The following is a 24674-nucleotide window of genomic DNA, read 5'->3' as shown; positions in this document are numbered from 1 at the left end:
AGGTGAGCTAATATAGCTTTTATACTCCTTTGATTAGAGACCAGACTGCTATAAAAGCAGTGTCAATGCTGCTGACTAGAGCAGTACCATCGGTACCACCACCACCAGCCTTACCCCCACCCACACCTCCACCACAAAGATATGCAGTATCACCAGCCTACTCTGCTGATACGTACCAAAAACAGCCCTCCAGAGAATTAGCTTGGTCAAACGCCCCACCAGCCCCCACCTGTGCTGTGGGGTTTTTTAAAGATAACTCCATTTGGCCAGGGCCTCGACGGCCCCCGGCCCACTCGATTGTTGATTACGGGTTGCCCGACAGGCCCGCCGAGTTGACGAGACCTGCGCGCTTGGGTTTCTGTCCGCGCCGGTACACAAAAAGCCAAATTATCCAAAAAATTAGCCAAAAAATTCGCAACACGTCTTTGGGTTGTGTTGTCAATTTTTTGCCCACTTCGGGTGTCACGAACTATTTGATGCTGACTGTATCCCCCAAGACTGGGGGCGTTCCCCTATCCGTAACTCGGGGACGCGACCGATGGCAGACCCAAAACTGCACACGGATAATGTCTTATGACAATAGGTCTTAAATTACTTACTCGTTCGTTCGTATCAGCCGAAAGACGTCCACTGCTAGACAAAAGCCTCCCCCAAGGATTTCCACAAAGACCGGTCCTGCGCCGCTCGCATCCAGGCACCTCCCGCGACCTTCACCAGATCGTCGGTCCACCTAGTGGGAGGCCTGCCCACGCTACGTCTTCCGGCTCGTGGTATGCTCGGAGTTTCCCTACGTGATGAGGCAGGAAAGTTCTTGAGTGGCGACCACGAGCCGGAAGACGTACTCACTCGTATTTAGGTACTTTCAATGTATAAAACTACGAGTGTGTTGAATCGAATTTAAGGCAAATTGATATTTTGAACCATATCACTTACCTTGAGGTGAAAATTCAGAAATTATACGCGTTTTTCTTTTTCACAGCTCCCATGGCGCGGCCGGCGGTTACCCGCCAAATTACCACGCCCCTCTCCCCCCGGTGCCGGAGAAACACCCTGACCCTTACGGTACGTATCAATAAGAACTATAATCATCAGGTCATTCAGTCTCCACTGCAGGAACACGACCCTCTAATTGACCAGAGGCAAATGAAGGATTTGTCCTACACTCCCCACGCTGGCCAGACGGGTTGGGGAGGCCTGATGTTCGCATGTTTGTCCCTTAGTCGCCTCTTACGAAATCCATGGAAAGATTTGGAGTGACACTATTCAATTCTGCCAGAACCACACGGTTATACTAAATAGTTACCTATATCTAACTGTATGTACCTAATTATTGTACACTGAGTTGGGGCTTTTTTGGTTCCTTTTCATATGCTTTCTATACAAGTGCCCTCCACAGAATCACGACTACCTAACTGTTAAATGAATTACATCAACCATTGTCCCGAAGCAGTGGTAAGGTTAGTGAGAAGTACTGGGACGTGTTGAAGCGCTTTTTAAAAGCCAATTAGCAAAAAAATAAATGAGTATTGTGAGTTTTTTCATAACGTGAGTTTTGTCTTGATGAAAGCTCTACATTAGACTAAAAGCTTGTTTTAAAATGTACTTTTTTCGTCACAGCTGGCGCAGCAGCGCCTTTGGAAGGGGCCTACAAGGTGGAATCGGCTCATCACCCTCAGCAACACGATGGGATCTACTATCAGGTATGTATCATCATCATCATCATCAGTGCCATTCTACTACTGCGCAACTTTCGCTGCGGGTCCAATGACATGTTAACTTTCCGAACGAACTTGGCCTTCACTGGTTGGGTTATTGGCGGTCAAGCTGTTGATCCTGGCTACACAGGAGTTGCAGCGGTGGGAACGAGAGGTGGGAATAGTCCCGTACTGGACGTACCTAGCTCGTTTCAGCCAAAGCACGTCCATTACTGGACAAAAACCTCCAAGGATTTCCTCAACGACCGGTCCTGCGTTGCCCGCATTCAGGTACTTCCCGTGACCTTCATAATGCCTACAAACCGGACTATTCCCACCTCTCGTTCCCACCGCTGCAACTCCTGTGTAGCCAGGATCTGCAGCTTGACCGCCAATAACCCAACCTGTAAGGTCAAGTTTCGGAATCCTACAGTCCACTACTGTACGATCCTGACTCGTTTCTCGTTCACTGCTGGACAAAGGATTCACAACGACCGGCTTGTACATGGGCTTTGTACATGCTTCAATGACGCTGAAAATGTTTTCACTCAGCACATCGTCGTAGCATCTCAGCAATGCCACGACACTGAAAGAAAGAAAGATACATTTAATACAAAGGACATCACATAAATACAGGAAATTACATAGCGTGGCCCACGGTGATGAAAGCCATGGCGGCAGATTGTGGTCATATCGTTAAATTTTGTGCTTATAAATATGCACTTGAGAACCAAAGTGACCGTCATAGCTCGCAGAATTGCTAAAACCAAGTGGCAGTGGGCGGAGCACATAGCTCGTAGAGACGATGGCCGTTGGGGCTGAAAAGTTCTCGAGTGGCGACCACGGGCTGGAAGACGTAGCGTGGGCAGGCCTCCTACTAGGTGGACCGACGATCTTGTAAAGGTCGCGGGAAGAGCCTGGATGCGGGCAGCGCAGGACCGTGCATTGTGGAAAACCTTGGGGGAGGCCTTTGTCCAGCAGTGGACGTCATTTGGCTGAAACGAACGAACGAACGAAATATTATGCACTATAGCTTTGTATATTTTGGTCCAAAGCAGAACTCAACGAGCGAGATGGCACCCCCGGCTAACCAGGACGGGTTTCTCCAGTCCATCCTCAACGATGAAGACCTGCAGCTCATGGATATGGCGATGAACGAAGGTATGTCATATTTTAACCCTTAGACTAGGCGCAGACCACCGATTTTTGTTGGCCGATAGTTGGGCCCGATTTTAATTTGTATGAAGAATCGGCCAAATCAAATCGGTGTAATGTGCGCACTTCCATACATGCCCATTAGGGTGGAGCGAAAAAATTTTTTTTACATTTGCGTTTGTGAATACCTCTTAAAAGTTGCATCTTGTTGCAACGGTTACGAGAAAAATGAATAAAAAAATATTGCGACCATTTTTTAGCCCTCTACTGGCTACTACATAAAAATGAAAAAATAGGACTTTATTGCAAAAATCATAAATTACCTTAGAATAAGTTTTATTTGATAAATAATATATTTTTGTAACTTTAAATATAATATACATCGTAAAAAATATTTGTAAATCATTATAAGCTTGTCATAAACTTAAAACAATACATTATTAAAAGCGCCGATTATAAGCAAAACTCACAGTCAGCGCGTAACTTTGCAACTTGAACTGTTGACATCAGAATTAGTCCAGTTACCTATTTTCTTCTTTCTATCTTTGTCTTATGTCTTTATCTTTAGTTGACTGATATGAATCAAGTAACTTTTTTTTTTAACCATACAATGACGCTCCACCCTAATGCCCATACTGATCAACTGCCCGACTAAACTATCGGCCGACGAAAAATCGATGGTCTGCGCCTAGGTTTAAAGGCGACAGATCGCGCTGCGACAGAGACAAGCGACCGAGACAAAAGAAAGAGACGAGAGACCACGACCGTTAACTTGACTTTATGGTTTTAGATATTTATTTTTATAAAAGAATACAATTATATTCACTTACTAGCGGCCGCCCGCGACCTCGTACGCGTGGATCCCGTTTTGCCCCCTTCATCTATCTTACGCGGTTCAGATTTTTTCATACAAATGTTTTTTTCCGTCAACTCCCGTTCCCGTAGGAATTTTGCAATAACCTGTTGTAACTAAGCTTTAAGTTTACTAAGGTACCTGCATGCCAAATTTCAAGCGTCTAACTTAAGCGGTTTAGATTTTTCATACAAAAGAATTTTCCCGCTAATTCCCGTTCCCGTGGGAATTCCTAAGTATAGTATAACCTGCCCAGGAGTATGAAGAATAATTGTACCAAGTTTCGTTAAAACCCGTCTAGTAGTTTTTGTTTCTATAAGGAACATACAGACAGAAAGACAGACAGACAGACAGACAAAAATTTTACTGATTGCATTTTTGGCATCAGTATCGCTCACTAATCACCCCCTGATAGTTATTTTGAAAATATATTTCATGTACAGAATTGAACTCTCTACAGATTTATTATAAGTATTGATAAGAAAAACACAGAATACGCTTTATGAACCGATTTTAAAAATTATTTTACCAATAGAAAGCCACATTATTGCTAAGTGTCATAATAGGTTATAAAAAACCGAAAACCTCCACGCGGGCGAAGCCGCGGGCGGAAAGCTAGTAAATAATAGTAAGTCAATTGACTATTAAAGTGTTGAATACCCCCATTAAATCAATATGGAACGTTCCATATGTCATTTTATTGTATAATTATGTATTCCAGTTAATACCAGTTAAAGCCGGCCGCCATTTTGTTTTCGTTGTAAAATTACCTAAGCTAATAACATTGTGATGTTTGTTATAGGATTTAATACATAATACCTTCGTAGTTTACCTTTCAAGCACTTTGCGACAATAAGACGATATAGGGTGACAAAAACTCTCAAGGAAATCGAGTATGTACTACGTACTTTTCAATACTTTCTTAAAAATCTGTTTTTTTTTTTCTTGGAAGCCGTATCTGAGAAACATGATTTTTTTAGAAATACCACAGGTCAGAATATTAATAATATTGCCTAAAAAATTACTCCCCAACCCGTACAAACTTGACCTTCACTGGTTGGGTTATTAGCGGTCAAGCTGTAGATCCTGGCTGCACAGGAGTTGCAGCGGTGGGAACGAGAGGTGGGAATAGTTCCATTAATTCACGTTTTACGGGATCCCTTAGGTTTATTGCACTTCTACACCCTGTATAAAGGTACACACAGGAAACTCATTTACGTACATACGGTGCATTATACTGCATTTTCGTTGCAAAACCATCTCTATTCCAACTGCATAAGATCTCACAGTGTGTAACTTGATGTGCACCGTAATGCATACTTAGATAAAGTCTTAGATCTCTTTATCTATAGGACATCTTTGGAACATAATAATCATTGTCAGATAGTTTTCTCAATGTCTTCATATTACGCATCATTTTAGTTTTGTTGTTGTTAAAATATCTTAAAAACTTCTGCACTCTACCATTTGTTTTGGGAGAAACTTATGTACCTGGAATTACGCAAATAAAGAAATTTGATTTGATTTGATTTGAGAATTTCGGATTAATACAGGAAGCTATAAATGCTCTAGTTTCTAGTAGTCTAGTATTATTTATTACTTAGAGATAAAAATAAATATTTTTATAATAATATACTTCGGTGTATTTCAAGATAGGACTCCCCTAAAATATTTTTTCAATTAAGCGTGATATTTTGGTTGCATTAAAAAACCATTAATAAAGATAATATTGAAAAAAAAAAAACAAAAAAAGGTTTTAAAAACGAAAGTAGTATTTTTGACACAGCCTAGGACCAACTGGATCTATAGGCCATAGTTATAAAAGTATCTCAATGGATTGATGGTGTCGACTGCTGAATAAAAATTGTCTACAAGTTTTAAAAATTCCAGCTAGGTACTGCAGTTGTAAAGAATGACCCAAATAAGCTGTCGTTCCCCCCACAGTTGAAGTTAAATTTATTTTAGCAAATCTAGAGCAAATTGACTATAGGAATTGCTACTGATAAAATTGTCGTTTTGATAACATTATCAGTGACGTTTACTGTCATATCAAAAAACTCTTTCTGATAGTGACAACCAAAAATGTCACATCAAGATTTATTTTGACGAATTTATGATAAAACAGCAGTGGTATAGACCCAATATACTGAACTGTCCCACCCGTGACATTAACAGGGGGGCGCCACCGTCAATACCGGATCGCTGGTTCCGATTTTTGCCATGTTAGAAACTATAATAGTTGAACGATGGTGGCGCCTCCCTGTGAATGAGTTTGGTGTGACAGTTCAGTGTAGGTCATCTTTAAAGTTGGACAACACTGAAGTGTCCCAGATATGACACTGACAGGAGGGCGCCACTATCAATACTATGTCATTAGTTTCGATTTTTGCCACATTGTACAACACTAACTAAAGTGACATCTTTCTCCTTGATACTCGATGCCTGAAATTACTATGAGGATCAGTACTGTTGTAGAAAATTCAATAAAACTAGTATCAACGTTAATCTTTAAGACATAAGAAAGATATATCTTTTTGAATTATCCAAATCGGACCATTACTTACAAAGATATTAAGTAATAAACATAGGCCGTTTTTTCCGCTAAAAGTCAACGTACGCAGGGCCGCGTGACGTCACTATATCCGAATCGAGCGCATACCCATACCCAGCTTCAGGCCGAGGGGGAGTCATACCTAGCTTATGCTTATGGACTGGGGGAAGGGGCTAGCCTTACCCAGCTTCTGGCCTGGGGGAGGGGGGGGGGGGGGGTCAAGTCATAACCAGTTTCTATGGGCTGGGGGGAGGGGCTAGCCTTACCCAGCATCTGGCCTGGGGGGAGGGGGGAGGGTCAAGTCATACCCAGTTTCTGGCCTGGGGGGGGGTATGTAATACCCAGCTTCTGGCCGAGGGGGAGTCATACCCAGCTTATGCTTATGGGCTGAGGGGAGGGGCTAGCCTTACCCAGCTTCTGGCCTGGGGGGAGGGGGGGGGGGTCAAGTCATACCCAGTTTCTGGCATGGGGGGGGGGTGTCAATGGTACCATAGTAATAATGGTAGGCTAAGATTAAATAGATTTCCAAGAGGGAGCACCTGTCCTTTCCTGCAGCAGCTGGCCCGCCCATGGGAACGGCGAATAGATAGGTAGGTACGTGTACATCGAAATGATTTTCATAGCAATGTCTTGTAGCCTAGGCAGAGTGTATCTGCCTCAGCTATACCTTATTGTTAGAAGTAAATAAATTAATACTTATACATTTTTATATTTTACTTGGAAGAAGATATGACTCTAACAACACTTTTGAACACTTTATTTGAATAAATCGCCAAATATACCTCCGCGGAGACCCCAATCGCGTCTCTGCGTTCCATTGAATCGTATGAGCGTATGGATTTTTTGCGGTATTTTTCACAATTTCTATTTTTTTAAATTACCTATCGATAGATTACTTTATTCTGATGAATAAATGTCATTACAAGTTTTTCTCTAAAACCGATAGTTTGGCTAGAAAAAGATATTTTCTATCCACGCAGTACGCCGGCAGCGTTCGGATCGGATATAGTGACGTCATCGTCCCCGCGCCGGGCGGTCAGTGAACTTTTTTAGTAATTTGGTCATAACTTCGTCAATTTTTGTCGTAGAACAAAAATTTTTGGAGTGTGTATTAAGGATTTCTTAGCCCTATAAATCTGCATTCACAGCTAAAAATCGAAATGATCCTCATTGTTTTAATGTTTTTGTATCTTTCGGCGATTCTAATTTAGAAAAAGACATCACAATTTAAAATGACAGCTAAATGTCACTTCGGACGACCGCTATTGGTCAAAATGATTGACAATCTTTGACATGTCAATCCGAGCAATCAATAATAAACTCTTTGACCTTTTCATTAAAGGCCAGACAAGCTTGTAGTGCTATCTCTGTTTATACTACACTATCACGACACTGACCTTGCTTACATCATTTTTAAAAACGATATAAGATTAGTCACATCGCGCGATTGGCTAGCGCGCACGCGTCGCGAAAAGTAACAAAATTAATATCAAAAACGATCGATTTCTAGACGAAAACAATGCCAGACATCTCCACAGAGCACAGATAGCGATGGAATAAATAGAATGTCTTATTTAATGAGCAAATGTCAAGCCTATCTAATTAAAATAAACCAGATAGCATTGTTTACATTGGAAAACCATTTATTTCGGAGCGAGCGGAGTTTTCTTTCAGTGCTACATTTCCCGCGCAAAGTGACGTTCCGTGCTGTCAGTGATCCGCTTTTTTTGTAACCGGCCAGTGCAGTTTTTGAAAAAGTTTTCGTTTTTCTTTTTTTTATTCGTGAAACAATCAACATGGGAATTTTTTCGTATGTGTATAGACTATTTGTTATGTCAGGAAAGTGATTTGGTGCTTTAAACAAAGACAATTGAATTAAATACGTTAAAAACTTTGCTAATTGAAAAAAATATTAATTAAAAAGACTTCTTGATATTTTATTCATTTAAAAGTGAATGCAATCCTGAATCTGACGTTCAAAAGTGACTAAAAACTCTTAAAAAAACATTTTTTCGTCCAGAATATTCGTGTTGGAGTATAATAAAAGCCTACTTATGCCATTCATCCTGCATCAACGTTCGAAGAGCAGTAAGGTGCACAACAGTGATTTCTGCCAATGCCAGTGTCGATTCTGCACTGCCCTAAGACGTCCGAGGATCACCTGCGAGGCTCTAACCAAAGTGTCCGTTGCCGTTTTAAAACGATACAACTTTTGTCTCTGGTCGTTCAAATACAGACTCTTTTTCGATCCGTGAACGCTTTTAAAATGGAAAATATATTGCGTAACACCTGCGTCTCAATAGATAAGTATCTGAGACAAACAACAGTCATATGAATGAATGTTTAGACTGGGATTTGGACGTTCAACAATAGAGTACGTCACAGAATTTACCCAAGAAAACAGAGGGTACTGATGATCCTCTGTACTGATAAGACTGTCTCGATTTCGATAATATATAGCAAATATATGACGTCATCGCGATGAAAATAATAATATAACAGATAAAAAAATATACAAAGATAAAGAAGTGGTGGATACCAAGGAATTAGTTTGTGAAGATATTTTGACAGTAGGTGTCAGGATTGCTGGGATTTTGACGGGTTTAAACATGGATTTGACGTTAGCGCACTACCCCTACCCGCATTACTACCATGTGACGCCATATTTGACGAGCCACATGCTGTATCCCGATCCGGTTGAATATTTTAGTACATACCACAAGTTATATGATGGTAAGTAGGTACGATTATGTCTGAAATAAATGATTCGATTGATAAAAAATCTATTTTCAATTGACAGGAAAAAATCCATAACTCAATTTATTACTAGTGACGTCACATATCTGTGGAAAAATCTCTTTTTGACAGCTTAGAAAAAGCATGTCAATTGAACTACAATTGAACGAATTTAACTATTATAATTATTTAAAAAAATATTCTACAATAAAAATCATACAAAAGGTGGACTTAATGCCATAAGCATTCTCAGCCAGTCAACCCCTGGGCTATACAGAAAGCTGTGAGTGCGGTAATAGTTAAATCAGTATGTGAAGAAAAAAGAGAAAGAAAGAAAAAAAAATACAAGTTTTAATTGACTATCCAATTTAATTTTATGTAATTTTTAGTTAGAATATATTTTTTAATAATTAAAGGGTTAAACATTAATTTATTACCTAAAAATAAAAAAAGTAGCATTATCTTACCAGTGATAGGAAAAAATATTTAGCGTAACAAAAAATAAACTTTACCTATATTATTGAAAACAGAAATGCATTTTTCTTCTCTATTATTCATATTAATAATACTCGTAGAAGTGTAAGCCAAATTCTCCATTTGCCTTTGGTAATAATTTATCTCTAATGAGAGAGTCGTGCTTTTGCAGTGGATACTAAATGACTTGATGATGAAGGGTGCTTGAACGTGCAAACGTAGGCAAATTAACCAAAATAGTGCAATATCCCTGTCGTGCCCTGAGTGCCCGAGCAACTGCACGCGGGAGGATTTAATTAATCCTGCTGACAACGCCACTCTTGTGGCGGAGTTTTGGGCTGACACTGTTTAGGTTTGTTGTCGACACGATAAGAATAAGAAGTGCAATATCACTTCAAGTTCTCTCTAGAAGTCCGCGTGAGGTCTCAGTAAAGTTTAACTTTACTAAACTCAAGGACGTCGAAGAGATAAGTACCACCTATCATTCAACTACCAGCTGACCCGGCGAACATCGCACCGCCTATGTACATCAGAAATAATGTAGAATTCTAATGATGACATAATTTTTAAATAGGTCCAATAGTTTAGGAGCCTATTTAATACAAACAATCAAATATATCCCCTTTATAATATTAGTGTAGATTGCAAATTTTACTTGAATTTAAAGGATTAATAATATACAGGGTGTCCCAAAAAGTAGTGTAAAGCCGAAGCCCAGTAGTAGAGCATCACTAGGGCTATCTAAATGCTTTACCTTTAGGCTTCGGCTTGACACTATTTTTTGGGACACCCTGTATAAATTACTTAAAACTGGCTATATGAACAAACCGTACGAAGCTCCACGTAATTAAACAATCAAACTTGAATTAAAAATCTTAAGTTAATAATAATAATTGCTTTTACATAACTACTTTTTTCGCTTATCAATAACGTCACCAAACCAACGGAAAATTTTCCGTATCTGAAAGAAAATACTCATTGTGACAAGCTTATCTTGTTTATATGAAAAGAAATAAATAATCGGCTTATTATACAATACCTACTTCCTTTCAGCCAGGTAAAAAAATGAGCCAATGTTGTAAATTTCAACCTAGCCATAGCATAGTAGTAAACTTACGCCGCAAAATGTAAACAAAAAAATTGTAAGTGGCATCGATATAACTTGTAGGTATATTATTATGTACTATGGGCCACACTTCCAGCTACCTATTTCCGGTCATGTCGTCTCGTTCTTATAGTAAAGAATCGCCATTGGTTGAGAGCGAGAGAAAAAACGCACTAGATTTCGCGATCCGAACACTCGCTCTGTTCAATTGACATTCATGTATAGTTCTTGCAACTCACGAAGGCAAGTGAGCTTTACCGTGTATAGTTCCAAAATACTGAACTGTCCTATGCATGACATTGACAGTGGGGCGCCACCGTCATTACCGGATCGCTGGTTCCGATTTTTGCTATGTTGGAAAGCATATAGTTGAACGATGGTAGCGCCCCCCTGTCATTGAGTTTGGTGGGACAGTTCAGCGTGGGTCATCTATACATGCATAGCTGGGCATTAACTCGTTAATCCGTTAATCGTTAATTAACGAAGTTAACATTTCTATTAACGGATTAACTTTTAAGTTAACTTTAAAAAATGTTAACGGACTCGTTAACTTCCGTTAAATAATCCTAAGTCCGTTAATCGTTAATCCAGTACCTACTATTTACCAAAAAGAAATAGCAGGCACGCTGAAAAACGCGTTCTGACAAGTACGTTCGGGCTTCCAGAACTTCCAGAACCCAAAACAACAGTTTTTGTAACCAGAGGTGGAATTGTGTAAAGCAATCGTAATCATTTGACAGTTCATAACGTACGATTATTCTGTCAAACGCTTTGTTTAACTGACTTTATCGTACGTTATGAACTGTCAAACGATTACGATTGCTTTACACAATTCCACCTCTGATCACACTGCCACACAGACACTTGTTTGTATGTGTGGGACAACTCTTGCAACTGAATTTAAGACCAGTTTTCCTAAACCGATTGAGCTGAATTTGGTATAGGTACTTATGTAAGTACGATGACAATGCAATGTTATGGTACCATTGAGCTGGTCTGATGATGGAGTCATGAGGTAGCCATAGGAACTCCTAAATGAAACGGCGGCATCGCATCGAATTTGGGTACGTTGGATTTGTCTTTTCGAGCACTTTAGTACTAGATGATGTCCAGGGTCCTGATGATGGCGTCAGGAGGTGGCCATAGGAATTCCTAAACGAAACGGTGGAAACTTATCGAGTTTGGGTTTGCTGGATTTGTCTTTTCGAGCACTTTGGTGCTAAATTGTAATGTAATTGAACCAAGGCTCTGAGATTGAGATACTACTAAAAAGTGTTTTAAACTTTTTTAAAAACAAGCTTTTATTCTGAAATGCAGTTGTACTAAAACGAAAAAAATAATTGTACTTATACAAGGTTCAAATAATTTCGAAAGCTTGTAGCGCAAACATAAAAGAGGAATAAATTCCATGCGCGATACAAGCTTTCGAAATTATTTGAACCTTGCATACAATTATTTTTTTCGTTTTATTATCATGACGTGTTAACGGATTAACGATTAACGTTAACTTGCGTTAAATCTTGCGAAATGTAACGTTTTAACGTTTAACGAAGTTAATTTTTTTATTAACGGTTTAACGATTAACGAAGTTAACTATTTGATTAACGGTGCCCAGCTATGTATACATGCACATAACGATAGTGTAATGTCTGTCAAAACTTTTGAAAAACGAACAGTAGCGAGCCTCCACACAAGTAAAGCTCACTCGCCTTCGTGAATTGAATTGCAACAACTATAAGCGATTGAGCGCTTCATGTTTTAAGTTTGGTTAGACGACAGAAGTATTGCAGCAGCTGAAGCGAACTTGTTTTAATTCTTTGCAAAATGGATCAATTATTTTGCTTACGATAGATTCTCTATCATTTATAACTCAGCTGTAACTGGCAATCTCCAGTTTCTTACTGGATATATCCAGTTTTTTTAGGATATCTCAGATAAGAAGTAATGTGCCAAATGCGTACGTGACTTGATATGTGTATTCGGTACTATTTTCTGTATATTGTTACCTTTAAACTAAGATTAAAATCACTAGTACAAAGATCAGACTCATACTCGTAATCATATTTTATATTATGATTTTTTTTATGCACAAAAGGTACCTACCTGCCTTTGACCGCAATCGCACCTGGTGTTAAGTGAGATGCAGTTCAGAGTACATATCTGCAAGCTACAGTTATTTTGCCAAAAAAACTTATTCACGGTCGATCGAATTAATACAAAAGTCATCGTGATGTTGGTGAAATAATCAAATATCATGTCGACATTCAAAATGTTATCATTTACCAACGATAAAGCCGAAAGAGATTATAATGTTATCAGAAAAATTATATCTGATGCTAACTACTAAGCAGGCACAAATCATGACAAAAAAATGTTTGGTAATGGCCTCCCCGTGGATAGTATTAAAACTAAGTGCAATATCTATCATCATCATCATTTCAGCCACAGGATGACCACTGCTGAACATAGGCCTCCCCCAATGATTTTCAGATTGGCTTTCTCTATCTAGCTAGGGTCGCACATTAAATATTAATAAAAAATGGCATTTTTGTTCCTCAAATTGCAAAGATAAGTTGTACTTTTTGCATAGTATTTATTGCGAGAAGTAATTTGTCAAAATAATGTTCTGAAAAATATTTGAAGACATACATATTTATATCTTAATCATGTAGTTGAATTAGATACAATTTTGAAACACAAACTTATATCAGTCTGACGTACCGTCTAAAATCTAAATCTAAACGGACTTAAAGTCTGCTGTAGCACACCCATTAAAATTAATAAAAATGATCATGTGATTGACCATACATAGATACGACTAGGATTGCCATTTTGTGTGTATAAATCCAAGTTTGAAGTCCTCATAACTTTAGTCTCCAGAGGTAAATGGAGTATGGAGGACTTGGCCTACACTCCCCACACTGGCCAGATGGGTTGCCGAGTCCTGATGTTTGCATATTTGCCTTTTACGACAAACCACAGAAAGAGTTCACAGTTGTCCTTTTCAATTCAGTAGGAACTAGTTATACCTGGCTACCCCCATATCACCAGCTAAAAATGCTTGTTATCTTTCGTATTTTAAGATACACAATATGGAACCTTAAGACAACCTTTTAGCGTACAATTCGGTAAAAAACGTGTAAAAATAATGATAGAGTCACCTACATCGATTAGTTATCCAACCAAAACAAGATACCTTATCGAAATACATTAAACTTTAGATAGATCAATATTTTTATCTAATCAAAAACACTTGTCAATGAATTATTGTTGCACTTATTTGGCTATTTTTTTCTTCGTCACGGTTACATGTGGTTTTAAGTCATAGTGTAGTAGATTTAAATATTATTACAAGTAATATTTGTAGCTTTACTTACTGATAAAGTGTGGGCGTGTCACTAAAGCCTTTGAGTTTGTCATAAAAAACAAATGACAAGTCACATTCGTCGTTTGGATATAGCTAGGCAAAGAAATAGTTTTCAATGTAACTGTGAAGTAGGAAAGTAGTTTACATATAGGTACGTGCGAGAATTTTTAATGGGGATACAGCATTCATTTCGAGGTAAAGTTTTCGAAGTAAGTAAGGCAGCTGGTTGACCCATAGATGTACGTTTACTGCTTTAAAAACTAAAAACTGTGGCACGTAATGTACTGGGGCATGCCAAATTGCCAATAAAAAATACAGTCCTATCTGCTGTCGATTGTATTTTAAAATTTAAATTATTTTTATCTTTTATTTTATTCCCTGATTGTCACTGATCCTACGTTAAATGTTACTAAAACTTTACTAATTATTAGACAGATAATTATTGTATCATAGTAATGTATTTTCTGTCTAGAACTGTATAGACTATTGTTTAGTATAGGTACTATGAATTTTGTAGTTCAATGGTCAAGTCTACCGCTCTTAATACTTTCAAAAGACAACAGCAGCGATTTCTCTTCTTTATCCTTTCTTTTTGCCCTTCTACCAACTGTAAATTCAAATTTTAGATAAGATCTCTTTTTTTTACCTTCTATTTTTCTTTAACGACAAATTGTAAACTTAATATGTTTACATTATTTCTCTTTGTTTACAGGCATGTACACGATGCGGATGCTGGACAGTGCCGGGGCACACCACGCGCCGCACCACAATCACACCCACATGATGATGACAGGTCAGTTTACGTTGATGACTTATTTGTTTAAGGTTCGGCCAAACCAACGCGATCAAACGTGATCAGCCGGCGTGCAGCGATGGCGACCAGACTTAAATGCATTGATCGCCATCGCTGCACGCCGGCTGGGTTGGTTTGGCCATTTGCATTTACTGTTTTTGGCTGAGTTTACATTTTTTTTTGCTAAATGAAGATAATTTGATACACACTGTGATAAAAAATCAATGTAGTGAGTTGTTCTTTTATTTACTAAGTATGTTAGCCGTGTTTACACTTCTTGGTAATGGAGCGAAAGGATGAAATGAAGCAAAATAAAATATTATAGTCTATAGATACTGTCCAAAGCGTTCACGGTTCAAGTAGTCAGTTGTTTACACTAATGGCTGAAACGTTAACTTAAAATCGAAATATAATTCTACAAAAGTCTTGTATGAATATGAATATGAATATAAATATTAACATTTATATATTTTTGTGTACTTTTATTTTAATGTAAACAGCTGTAATTCAAAGAACTTAATTTATTTTGGGTTATTTGACTGACTTGCAAGTTTATAAAACGCTAGACCATGACTCTCAAAATAATTTTGAACTCTATTACCTTATCATAAATATCATTTTATTTATCATTCCTCCCGTATCACCGCGGATATGATAAATCATGTAGCCAAAACAGTAATTGTTTTAATGACTAGCAATTTCGACCTTATCTGGACTGATAGAGTGTTGTTTCAGAACGCGACTCGGCGTCCGATAGCGCTGTCTCATCTATGGGGTCGGAGAGAGTGCCCTCTCTTTCTGACGGCGAATGGTGCGATGGAAGCGACTCGGCGCAGGAGTTTCATAGGTAAACAATATTTTTTTATATCAAAGGTGGCCAACCGGTCGATTAGTCCAGTCGATCGTGGCAATGCAAACAATACTATATGATTGTGTACTAAACTATGCTGTTTCATTTAAAATTTCAAGAAGTATGTAAGTGGTAGATCGCCCAGGGTTTCGTTAATAAACAGTTAATCTTATGTTTAATCAAGTTGGCCACTCCTGTTTTATATGGTCTAAAAAAAGACTATACGGATGAGATCTGTAACGATCTTATATTTCATTGGGCTGTTTTAAATTTAACATTATTTTAGGAGTATGGATTTTTTTCCAAATTGTCTAGTTTAGCTACAAATATCATCTGTAGCTTAAATTGAAGTCTACTTTAGCTACAAATGTCGTCTGTAGCTGTAATTGAATTCTAGTTCATTAGTTTAGCTAAAAATTTAGTCTTCCTTCGCCTTAATTGAAGTCTAGTTTAGCTACAAATGTCGCCTGTAGCTCAAATTGAAGTCTAGTTCATTAGTTTATCTAAAATGTTGCCTATTTTAGCCTTAATAGAAGTTTAGTTTAGCTACGAATATTGTCTGTAAAATTTAAGTCTCATTTATTAGTTTAGCTAAAATTTCGCCTATTTTGCCTTTATTCAAGTCTAGTTTAGCTACAAATCGCATGTAGCTCTAATTGAAGTACTTTAGTCACAAATATCTTTTATTTTAGCTCCAATTGAAGGCCAACTTAGTTACAAATGATATGTTTTCCAGCTCCAAGTTCCGGCCGTACGACAGCGGCTATGGGCGCGAACGAAGCGCGCCGCACCAGCCGCAGAAGAAACACCACATGTTCGGCAAACGCTGCTTCCAGGTGAGAACAATATAACTCATTTATTTCTGCATTTAGGCTTTTAAAAAGCGATTCTATTTTTATTTTACTTTATTCGGAAAACAAACAGTGTTAATTGACTTATTAACTATCTGATATAAAAGCTTTACACCTATTATCACATCGCATTTCCCAGTACATATTACTTTAATCCTACCATTGCTTCGGGCCCCGTGTCAGATTAAGACTCGATGCCGAGAGACTTAGGGCCTAAGCAATCCACAACTGCCTAGGTATCTAGATTCTATTTTTTTTTCTGATTAGAACCCCCCACAGACTAAAAACTTTTAATCGGCCGATATTTGGGTCCGGTTCTAATTTGTATACAGAATCGGCCGATACCACACTTTCATACGTGTAGGATTTAAATGAGTTATTTCTGTAACGGAACGGTAAGATGACGGATGAAAGATTGATTGTTTATCGTTAATGATAGTATAAGATCCCGCTATACAACGACCTTCACCGAGATGCTTATTTGATGAAACATATTTTATATTCAATTTAACATGTCAATAATTATATTGCTTAAGGGTTGCCTAATAAATTTCAGTCCAGGATATGATTAATTAATAATTAAAAATAGATATTTTTTTTAATATTTCATCGGTTTGACTATTAAACAAACTCCATACCAATCGAAAGTATGAAGCCCATAGAATATGCAAACGTTAGGTTGCCTATCCTTTTCCAGTCATAACTCTCGGGTTGCCAGGTATAAACAGGTAAATTGATAGAGCATTTTGCACCGGTCTGATAATTTAATCAAATTTAAATGAAAATAAAGATTATTTCATTATGAACACGGTGGTATAGGGTTGCCTGCGAAAAATCAGTCCTGAATGACGGTTGTCGAATTTTGTAAAGTGAAATTAAAACTGAAAGGTGACATTTTTCGAGTAGTTGGCAACATTTGGGAAAGACGAGTTGTATGAGGCGTTTGTGTGTCTTGTCAACAGGTATCTCTTGGGTGAAGAAATTTCTCCAGTGTTGCCATGCTTTGGGAGATTTGGTCCAAAAATGTCGAAAGTGGAAATAACGACTTCCGGTCAAAAATTTGGATGACGCCCCCTGCAAAAGGGTCGTGCAAATGATATTTGACCATTTTCATCTCGATCACCTGGCAACACTGGCAGCTACGGGGAAAAGTATTTTTTTTCGACATGGGTGTCTTTAAAGTTAAGGACGGACAGAATGAGATATGGCAGAAAAAATCCAAAAATGGGGTTTGGTCGGTTATACGACCCAAATTATGGGAAAAATCCGAAAATTCAGAAAATCAAGATGGCGACCGAGTGAGCGGCCATTTTGTAAAAAGTTTCAGATTTCTGATTTTTCAAATGCATTTTTTTGGCAGTTGGCAACATTTGGGAAAGTCGAGTTGTACAGAGCGATTACGTAGTTTGCTGAGGAGTATCGTTTGGAAAAACAACATTTTCCAGTGTTGCCATACTTTGAAAGATTTGGTCAAAACATGTAAAAAATGGAAATAACGACTTTTGGTCCAAATTTTGGATGACGCCTCCTGCAAATAGGTCAAACTAATGACATTTGACTATTTTTATCTCGATTACCTGGCAACACTGGCAGTTACGGGGCCACAAAATTTTGGGACTTGGGTGGTTTTAAGGAATTGTTTCACGGGATTGGTTTAAGTTAGAAAAAAAGTAAAAATGGGTTTCGGCGCGGAAAATGGTCTAGATTAAGCGAAAAATGCAATAAGTATGGCAACACTGGAAAATGTTGTTTTTCCAAACGATACTCCTCAGCAAACTACGTAATCGCTCTGTACAACTCGACTTTCCCAAATGTTGCCAACTACCAAAAAAATGCATTTGAAAAATCAGAAATCTGAAACTTTTTACAAAATGGCCGCTCACTCGGTCGCTATCTAGATTTTCTGAATTTTCGGATTTTTCCCATAATTTGGGTCGTATAACCGACCAAACCCCATTTTTGGATTTTTTCTGCCATATCTCCTTCTGTCCGTCCTTAACTTTAAAGACACCCATGTCGAAAAAAAATACTTTTCCCCGTAGCTGCCAGTGTTGCCAGGTGATCGAGATGAAAATGGTCAAATATCATTTGCACGACCCTTTTGCAGGAGGCGTCATCCAAATTTTGACCGGAAGTCGTTATTTCCACTTTCGACATTTTTGGACCAAATCTCCCAAAGCATGGCAACACTGGAGAAATTTCTTCACCCAAGCGATACCTCTTGACAAGACACACAAACACCTCATACAACTCGTCTTTCCCAAATGTTGCCAACTACTCGAAAAATGTCACCTTTCAGTTTTAATTTCACTTTACAAAATTCGACAACCGTCATTCAGGACTGATTTTTCGCAGGCAACCCTATACCACCGTGTTCATAATGAAATGATCTTTATTTTCATTTAAATTTGATTAAATTATCAGACCGGTGCAAAATGCTCTATCAATTTACCTGTTTATACCTGGCAACCCGAGAGTTATGACTGGAAAAGAATAGGCAACCTAACGTTTGCATATTCTATGGGATTCATACTTTCGATTGGTATGGAGTTTGTTTAATAGTCAAACCGATGAAATATTAAAAAAAATATCTATTTTTAATTATTAATTAATCATATCCTGGACTGAAATTTATTAGGCAACCCTTAAGCAATATAATTATTGACATGTTAAATTGAATATAAAATATGTTTCATCAAATAAGCATCTCGGTGAAGGTCGTTGTATAGCGGGATCTTAGACTATGAGGAAATGAATTTGAGAGCGAGAATAGTAGTATAAAAATATCGAAGGACTTGTGTAAGGCGAAAGATGGAACACGGTCGAGTTGTATAAGATTGTAGTAAAAGCTGTAAAAGACGTGAAGCTGTAATTGTTTAACGAGAAAAATACCAAGTTCATCAATTCATCTGGGTTTTATTTAATTCAAGAACCCGATTTCTCACGTACATGTTCATCAGATCAACAGTCTTTTGAATAAATGCATTGAATTGCATACCTACCATGCGGGGACAGGGTAGGTTATGTGGGGCTCACCAAGTCAGAAGGACAAGGCATACCCACTAAAAAGACCCCGGTGCTCCATCATTCGTCTTATGTGGGAAGGAACTGTGGGATTCCGGACAAAGTCTTCCCTACCACAGTCCCTCACGGCGATACTGATCAACAGCCTGACCCAACTATCGGCTGACAAAAAGTCCTTAGTCTGCGGTTAGGCTTAGATATTCTTGTATCTCCTCACCGCCAGTATTTAATATCATCATCTACTTGTATATCATTACTTACGTATACTAAGCCACCTGTGTCCCTCCTAGGAGCAGACGCCGCAGCTGGAGCCGCGGCCGGCGCCGGTCGTCAAGTACGAGTGCCCCGAGCAGGCCTACCACCACGACAACATGCACGTGCATAATGGTAAGATTTGAACATTATAATAATGTTATGTTCTGTTTAAAAAAAAAAATTTTATAGAGTAGGTACTAGCGGCCCGCCCTGGCTTCACGCGGTTGCAATGGAATTTCCCGGCTTTTCTCTTCTATAATATGCATGTTTTATACCTATTCTTTTGTTGCATGATCGGTGCTTGCCGTATGGCCTTGACTGTAGACATATAATATGTAATGTATAACTGCACTAAGCCAACTTAAATAATTGGTAACCGTATTACCTGTTTCCTATCTTTTGTCTTAGAATTTGTCAATTTTAACTTACCAAACTTAAAATTTACATGGAATTTATTGTCATAAACTTAAAATTAAATAATTTCTTCAAACGTGTGCGACCTTAGTAGCTGTTTTATTTGTTATTTTCGTGGATAACGGTGCTGGTTGTGCATTTATTTAAGATATAATATCTGTAAGACTTTTTGTAAAACCGTTTGTACAATTGTTTGTTATCCCTAATAAAATAAAATAAAATAAAAATAAAATAAACCTTCCTCTTGAGTCACTCTATCTATTAAAAGAAACGCATCAAAATCCGTTGCGTAGTTCTAAAGATCTAAGCATACATAGGGACAGACAGCGGAAAGCGACATTGTTTTATATGATTTGTCACCAATCAATTGGCATCCTTTATAAGAACTGTCAAAACTTTTTTGAAACCTCGATAGCAAATGGTGTAGAGGTCGGACTGGCTGACTCGACTTCCGAGGAACACGGGTTTGAACCCCGCCGCCGCTCGACTATTGTGGTGAGCCCACTCGTAACACAAGCATAATTAGCTTACCACGAGGAGTTAACGGGATTCTTTAAAAAAAACCGTTTGCAAGATTTTTTAAAATTCCTACTAACAAAAACAGGGCAAAAAATGCTCTCCTTAAAAACTTGGATAGTTAATATACCCATACTCAGATGTAAAGACGAATTAATTATGTGCGATTCCTTTAGTATTTTTAATTATTTGTTCCACTACAGGCGTAGAGTTCGGCGCGCGCGCACAAATAGCGCCGCCGGTGGCGCTACAACCCGCGCTAGACCTCAATGCGCCTCACTCGAGCCACGCGCTACTGCAGGTAAATATCTTTTAACGAAGGTTTATCAGTTGGCGCCACTGCCGAGTAAGGTTCACCAGTTGGCGCCACTATCGAGTGATAAGTCCTTACTCGACAGCGGCGCCAACTCGTCCTATGTAGGCCCTTTACACGTCTCAGAGTTTGAACAATGTGTCACTGACGTAAACTTTACTCGATAATGGCGCCAACTGGTGCGTAATAATTTTATGTGTTGACCACTTCAGGGCGCAACAGTTGATGCCATTTTTGAGTGACAGGGCCTAATTCGACAGTGGCGCCAACATCACTAAGATTTTTAATAGTGACTGAGTTTCTTGCGCTGCTTCTTCTCAGCACTGGCCCATTTATTGTCCCGAAGCAGTGGTAGGGTTAATATTGGGACGTGTAAAAGTGCTTTCTAAAAGCCTATTTGCAAAAATAAATGAATTATTATTGTGAACGATTACTACATAGTTCGCCGCATTCCAGTTACGCGCTACTGCAGATAATAAAAAACAAAGTGACAGTGACGCCAACTGTTGAGAACAATTGCGGCAGTCCGACCGCTTGTGTTAACCAGTTGGCACCATTGGCGAGTAACCAGACTTTACTCGATAGTGGCGCCAACTTGTAACTGACTGGCTTCCTCTGACGAAATTTTAGAATTTTTTATAAGTTATTTGATTGACAATTAAAATAGTACTTACAAATTCACAAATATTTAAGAAAAACAGCAGTAAAAAAACTTAAACAGTATTAATAAGAACACGTTTGTTCCAGAACGGTCTAGCCAGCCCGGCTCGTTTCCCGTACGGTGCGGAGCGCGTGCGTCACAACCACACCTACAGCGCGCCGCCCGCGCCGCATCAAGCCCGGCCCGCGCACACTAGGGACAAGAGAGGTGAGAAACAATATTAATAACTAGCTGTGCCCGCGACTTCGTACGCGTGAAAATAGTTTAAATAATATTTCCCGTTTTTGCAACATTTTTCTTTACTGCTCCGCCCCCATTGGCTGTAGGGCATTGGTTCCCAAACTTATTTGAGACGCGCGAAATCTACGCGATTGTTAGCAAATTACCCCCTTACTAATAAAACTTACACGCTCGTTGAACACAGTGTTTTAAAGTGACGTTTAGTATGGAAATGTCATTTTAAAACATTGATCAACAACTGTGTAACTTTTTATTAGTAAGGGGGTTAGTGTATTGTCGATGATAATGAATAAACATTTCTTCTTTCTTTTAAATTAAAAGCGAGCTTATGTGTTTGTTATGAAGATTTATTTTTGTCGTCCAGTCCGCCGCCTGACCGATGGCAGCATGTCGGACGGAGGCTCGTCGGCCGCCAGCGGACACCTCACCCGAGACGAGAAGAGGGCTAAGGCTTTGGGTGAGTTCACATTTTACAACTTACAATTTTATTATTCAAATCAAAATTTATTTGTATAAAATGTGGGTAAAAATTGTTGACGAATGTCCAAAAATTTATGGATTTCATTCTCAAAAATTTATAACATTTATGGGCTAAACAGATGTTGTATGATAACTCAATTTATCCAAATATTTTTATGTTACTTGGAAGTCTCAGTTATTTTCATTCACCAATTGGCGCCTCTATCGAAAGACATTCCCAAACTCAATAAGGGCGCCAACTCGTGAACAAGTAATTCACAAGTCCGCTAATTGAAATAAATGGCATTTACTAAATTAAGACCAACATTAGCCACTTATTCACCAATTGGCGCCTCCACCAACCACCTCGGCAAAGGCGCCAACTGGTGAACAAAAGTCCGGCTACCCTCTAAACTGTATACGTTTGTCCTATATATAGTACAAGTAAAGAAAAACCAGTGTAAAGCCTCCCTTCTGCACGCAGGCATACCGCTGGAAGTGCACGACATCATCAATTTGCCGATGGATGAGTTCAACGAGCGTCTCTCGAAGCACGATCTGAGCGAGGCCCAGCTGTCCCTTATAAGGGACATAAGGAGGCGAGGCAAGAATAAGGTGAGATTTGAAGAGTGAAAATTGTTAATTATTTTTTATTAGTTACGCGCGGGTAGATAAAGATTAAAGATATTTGACAAAAGTTTTAAAAATTATATTTAATTAAAAAAATGCAATAAAAAAATTCTTATATTGAAATAATTTTTCAAATAGGTCCAGTAGTTTTTGAGTTTATTCGTTAAAATCATACAAAAATGCAAATATTTCCTCTTTATAATATAATTTTTATTTTGCTTACAAGTTAATAAGTAGCACAATACCGAGCCTTTGGTCTTAATACTTAATATGACATGCATGTTGATATTTTGTACAGCAACTCTATATTTCTAGCTCTACTGAGTAACTACTCCTGTTTTAAAACTTTTCCCATTCGATGTTTAGCGGTAGATTGAAGTGTTCTTTTCACTTGTGTCATCTACCAATTCCCTGGCTCAAATATATTTTTTCCAGGTGGCTGCCCAAAACTGCCGCAAGCGCAAACTCGACCAGATCACCTCTCTCGCAGACGAAGTGCGCACAGTCCGCGACCGCAAGCAGCGCACGCAGCGTGACCACCACCAGCTGACCGCTGAAAGGCAGCGCGTCAAGGAACGGTTCGCAGCGCTGTACCGGCATGTTTTCCAGGTAAGAAATGATAAAATCGCATCAAAATCGGGCCATTCGTTTGGGAGCTAAGACGCCGTAAATACGCAGCGCGACCACCATCAGCTGACCGCTGAAAGGCAGCGCGTGAAGGAGCGATTCGCAGCGCTGTACCGGCACGTTTTCCAGGTGAGATATGGGGACAATCTAGCTAAAGAAGGGAGGGGACAATCTAGCTCAAAGGGGGAAAGTCTAGCTCAAAGGGGGAACGTCTAACTCAAAAGGAGGGACAGCCTAGCTCAAGAAACGGGGACAGTCTAGCTCAAAAAGGGGGAAGCAGTCTAGTTCAAGGGGATGATCATATATCATAAGGTGGACAATCTAGCTAGGAGGGGGTCAGTATAGCAGTCTAGTCACGTATTTCAGGCGATACAGTGCTGATTCCATTCCAAGTTGTTAAGTCTGCTTTGACATTAAGCCTCATAAAAGAGTATCGTTGACAAAAAACAGCACTCCCGATGATCTGAAGTTATGAGATCGGATTGATAACATTTTATTAAGCCTTGGAGACAATTTCTCCGGTATTGACGGCTGACTCACTTATTATTATTGTCCCCAGAACCTGCGCGACCCTGAAGGCCGTCCGCTATCCTCGCAGCAGTTCTCGCTGCAGCAGGCGGCTGATGGCAACGTCGTGCTGGTGCCCAAGATGCCGCAACACCCAGGTTTGTTCAAATTCAAATTCAAAACGTTTATTGCATGTCACATTACAATTTATATGTTGTTGCAAAAATAGAGGTAGGTATACATGTGACGCCCTGCAAGGGCACAGCAAAACATCAGAGAGAGGGTACACAGAATAAAATCTTTAAAACCGAAGACTTTGTTTGTTTGGTTGAACGTGTTAATCCCAGGAACTACAACCGCCTGGAGTTGCAAAATGTGACAGTTGTTGTTTCGAAGAATTCCTTCACTGAAAACGCCGAAACTTAGCAAAATGTATGCGATAGTCTATACTCCATTTATCGTGGAAGGCTATAGGTGTAAACATCACCCTACAGCCAATAGGAGCGAAGCGAAGCACAAATGAAAAACTTATTCAAATACTTTATTCAGTACATAGGCCCTTTCCAAGGCACTTATACACGTCCCAAATATAGCTTGCC

General features: G+C 38.9%; 1 protein-coding gene across 1 annotated transcript in view; it reads left to right on the top strand.

Annotated features, from left to right (window-relative positions):
* The window catches only part of LOC135085311 (segmentation protein cap'n'collar-like), a 121394-nt gene that overhangs the window by 93462 nt on the left and 3258 nt on the right, over window positions 1-24674 (top strand). The window contains exons 10-22 of the mRNA XM_063980100.1: window positions 980-1062; window positions 1618-1700; window positions 2753-2855; window positions 14648-14728; window positions 15464-15575; window positions 16315-16414; window positions 19744-19840; window positions 20842-20939; window positions 21699-21819; window positions 22217-22309; window positions 22796-22926; window positions 23377-23550; window positions 24128-24233. Of these exons, the coding sequence (XP_063836170.1) occupies window positions 980-1062; window positions 1618-1700; window positions 2753-2855; window positions 14648-14728; window positions 15464-15575; window positions 16315-16414; window positions 19744-19840; window positions 20842-20939; window positions 21699-21819; window positions 22217-22309; window positions 22796-22926; window positions 23377-23550; window positions 24128-24233 (1382 nt within the window). The remainder of the gene's footprint in view (window positions 1-979; window positions 1063-1617; window positions 1701-2752; window positions 2856-14647; window positions 14729-15463; window positions 15576-16314; window positions 16415-19743; window positions 19841-20841; window positions 20940-21698; window positions 21820-22216; window positions 22310-22795; window positions 22927-23376; window positions 23551-24127; window positions 24234-24674) is intronic.

The sequence above is a fragment of the Ostrinia nubilalis genome, chromosome 28 (genome assembly GCF_963855985.1).
Source record: "Ostrinia nubilalis chromosome 28, ilOstNubi1.1, whole genome shotgun sequence".
In the NCBI taxonomy this organism is placed as follows: domain Eukaryota; kingdom Metazoa; phylum Arthropoda; class Insecta; order Lepidoptera; family Crambidae; genus Ostrinia; species Ostrinia nubilalis.
This window is presented reverse-complemented; position numbering and strand designations above follow the sequence as displayed.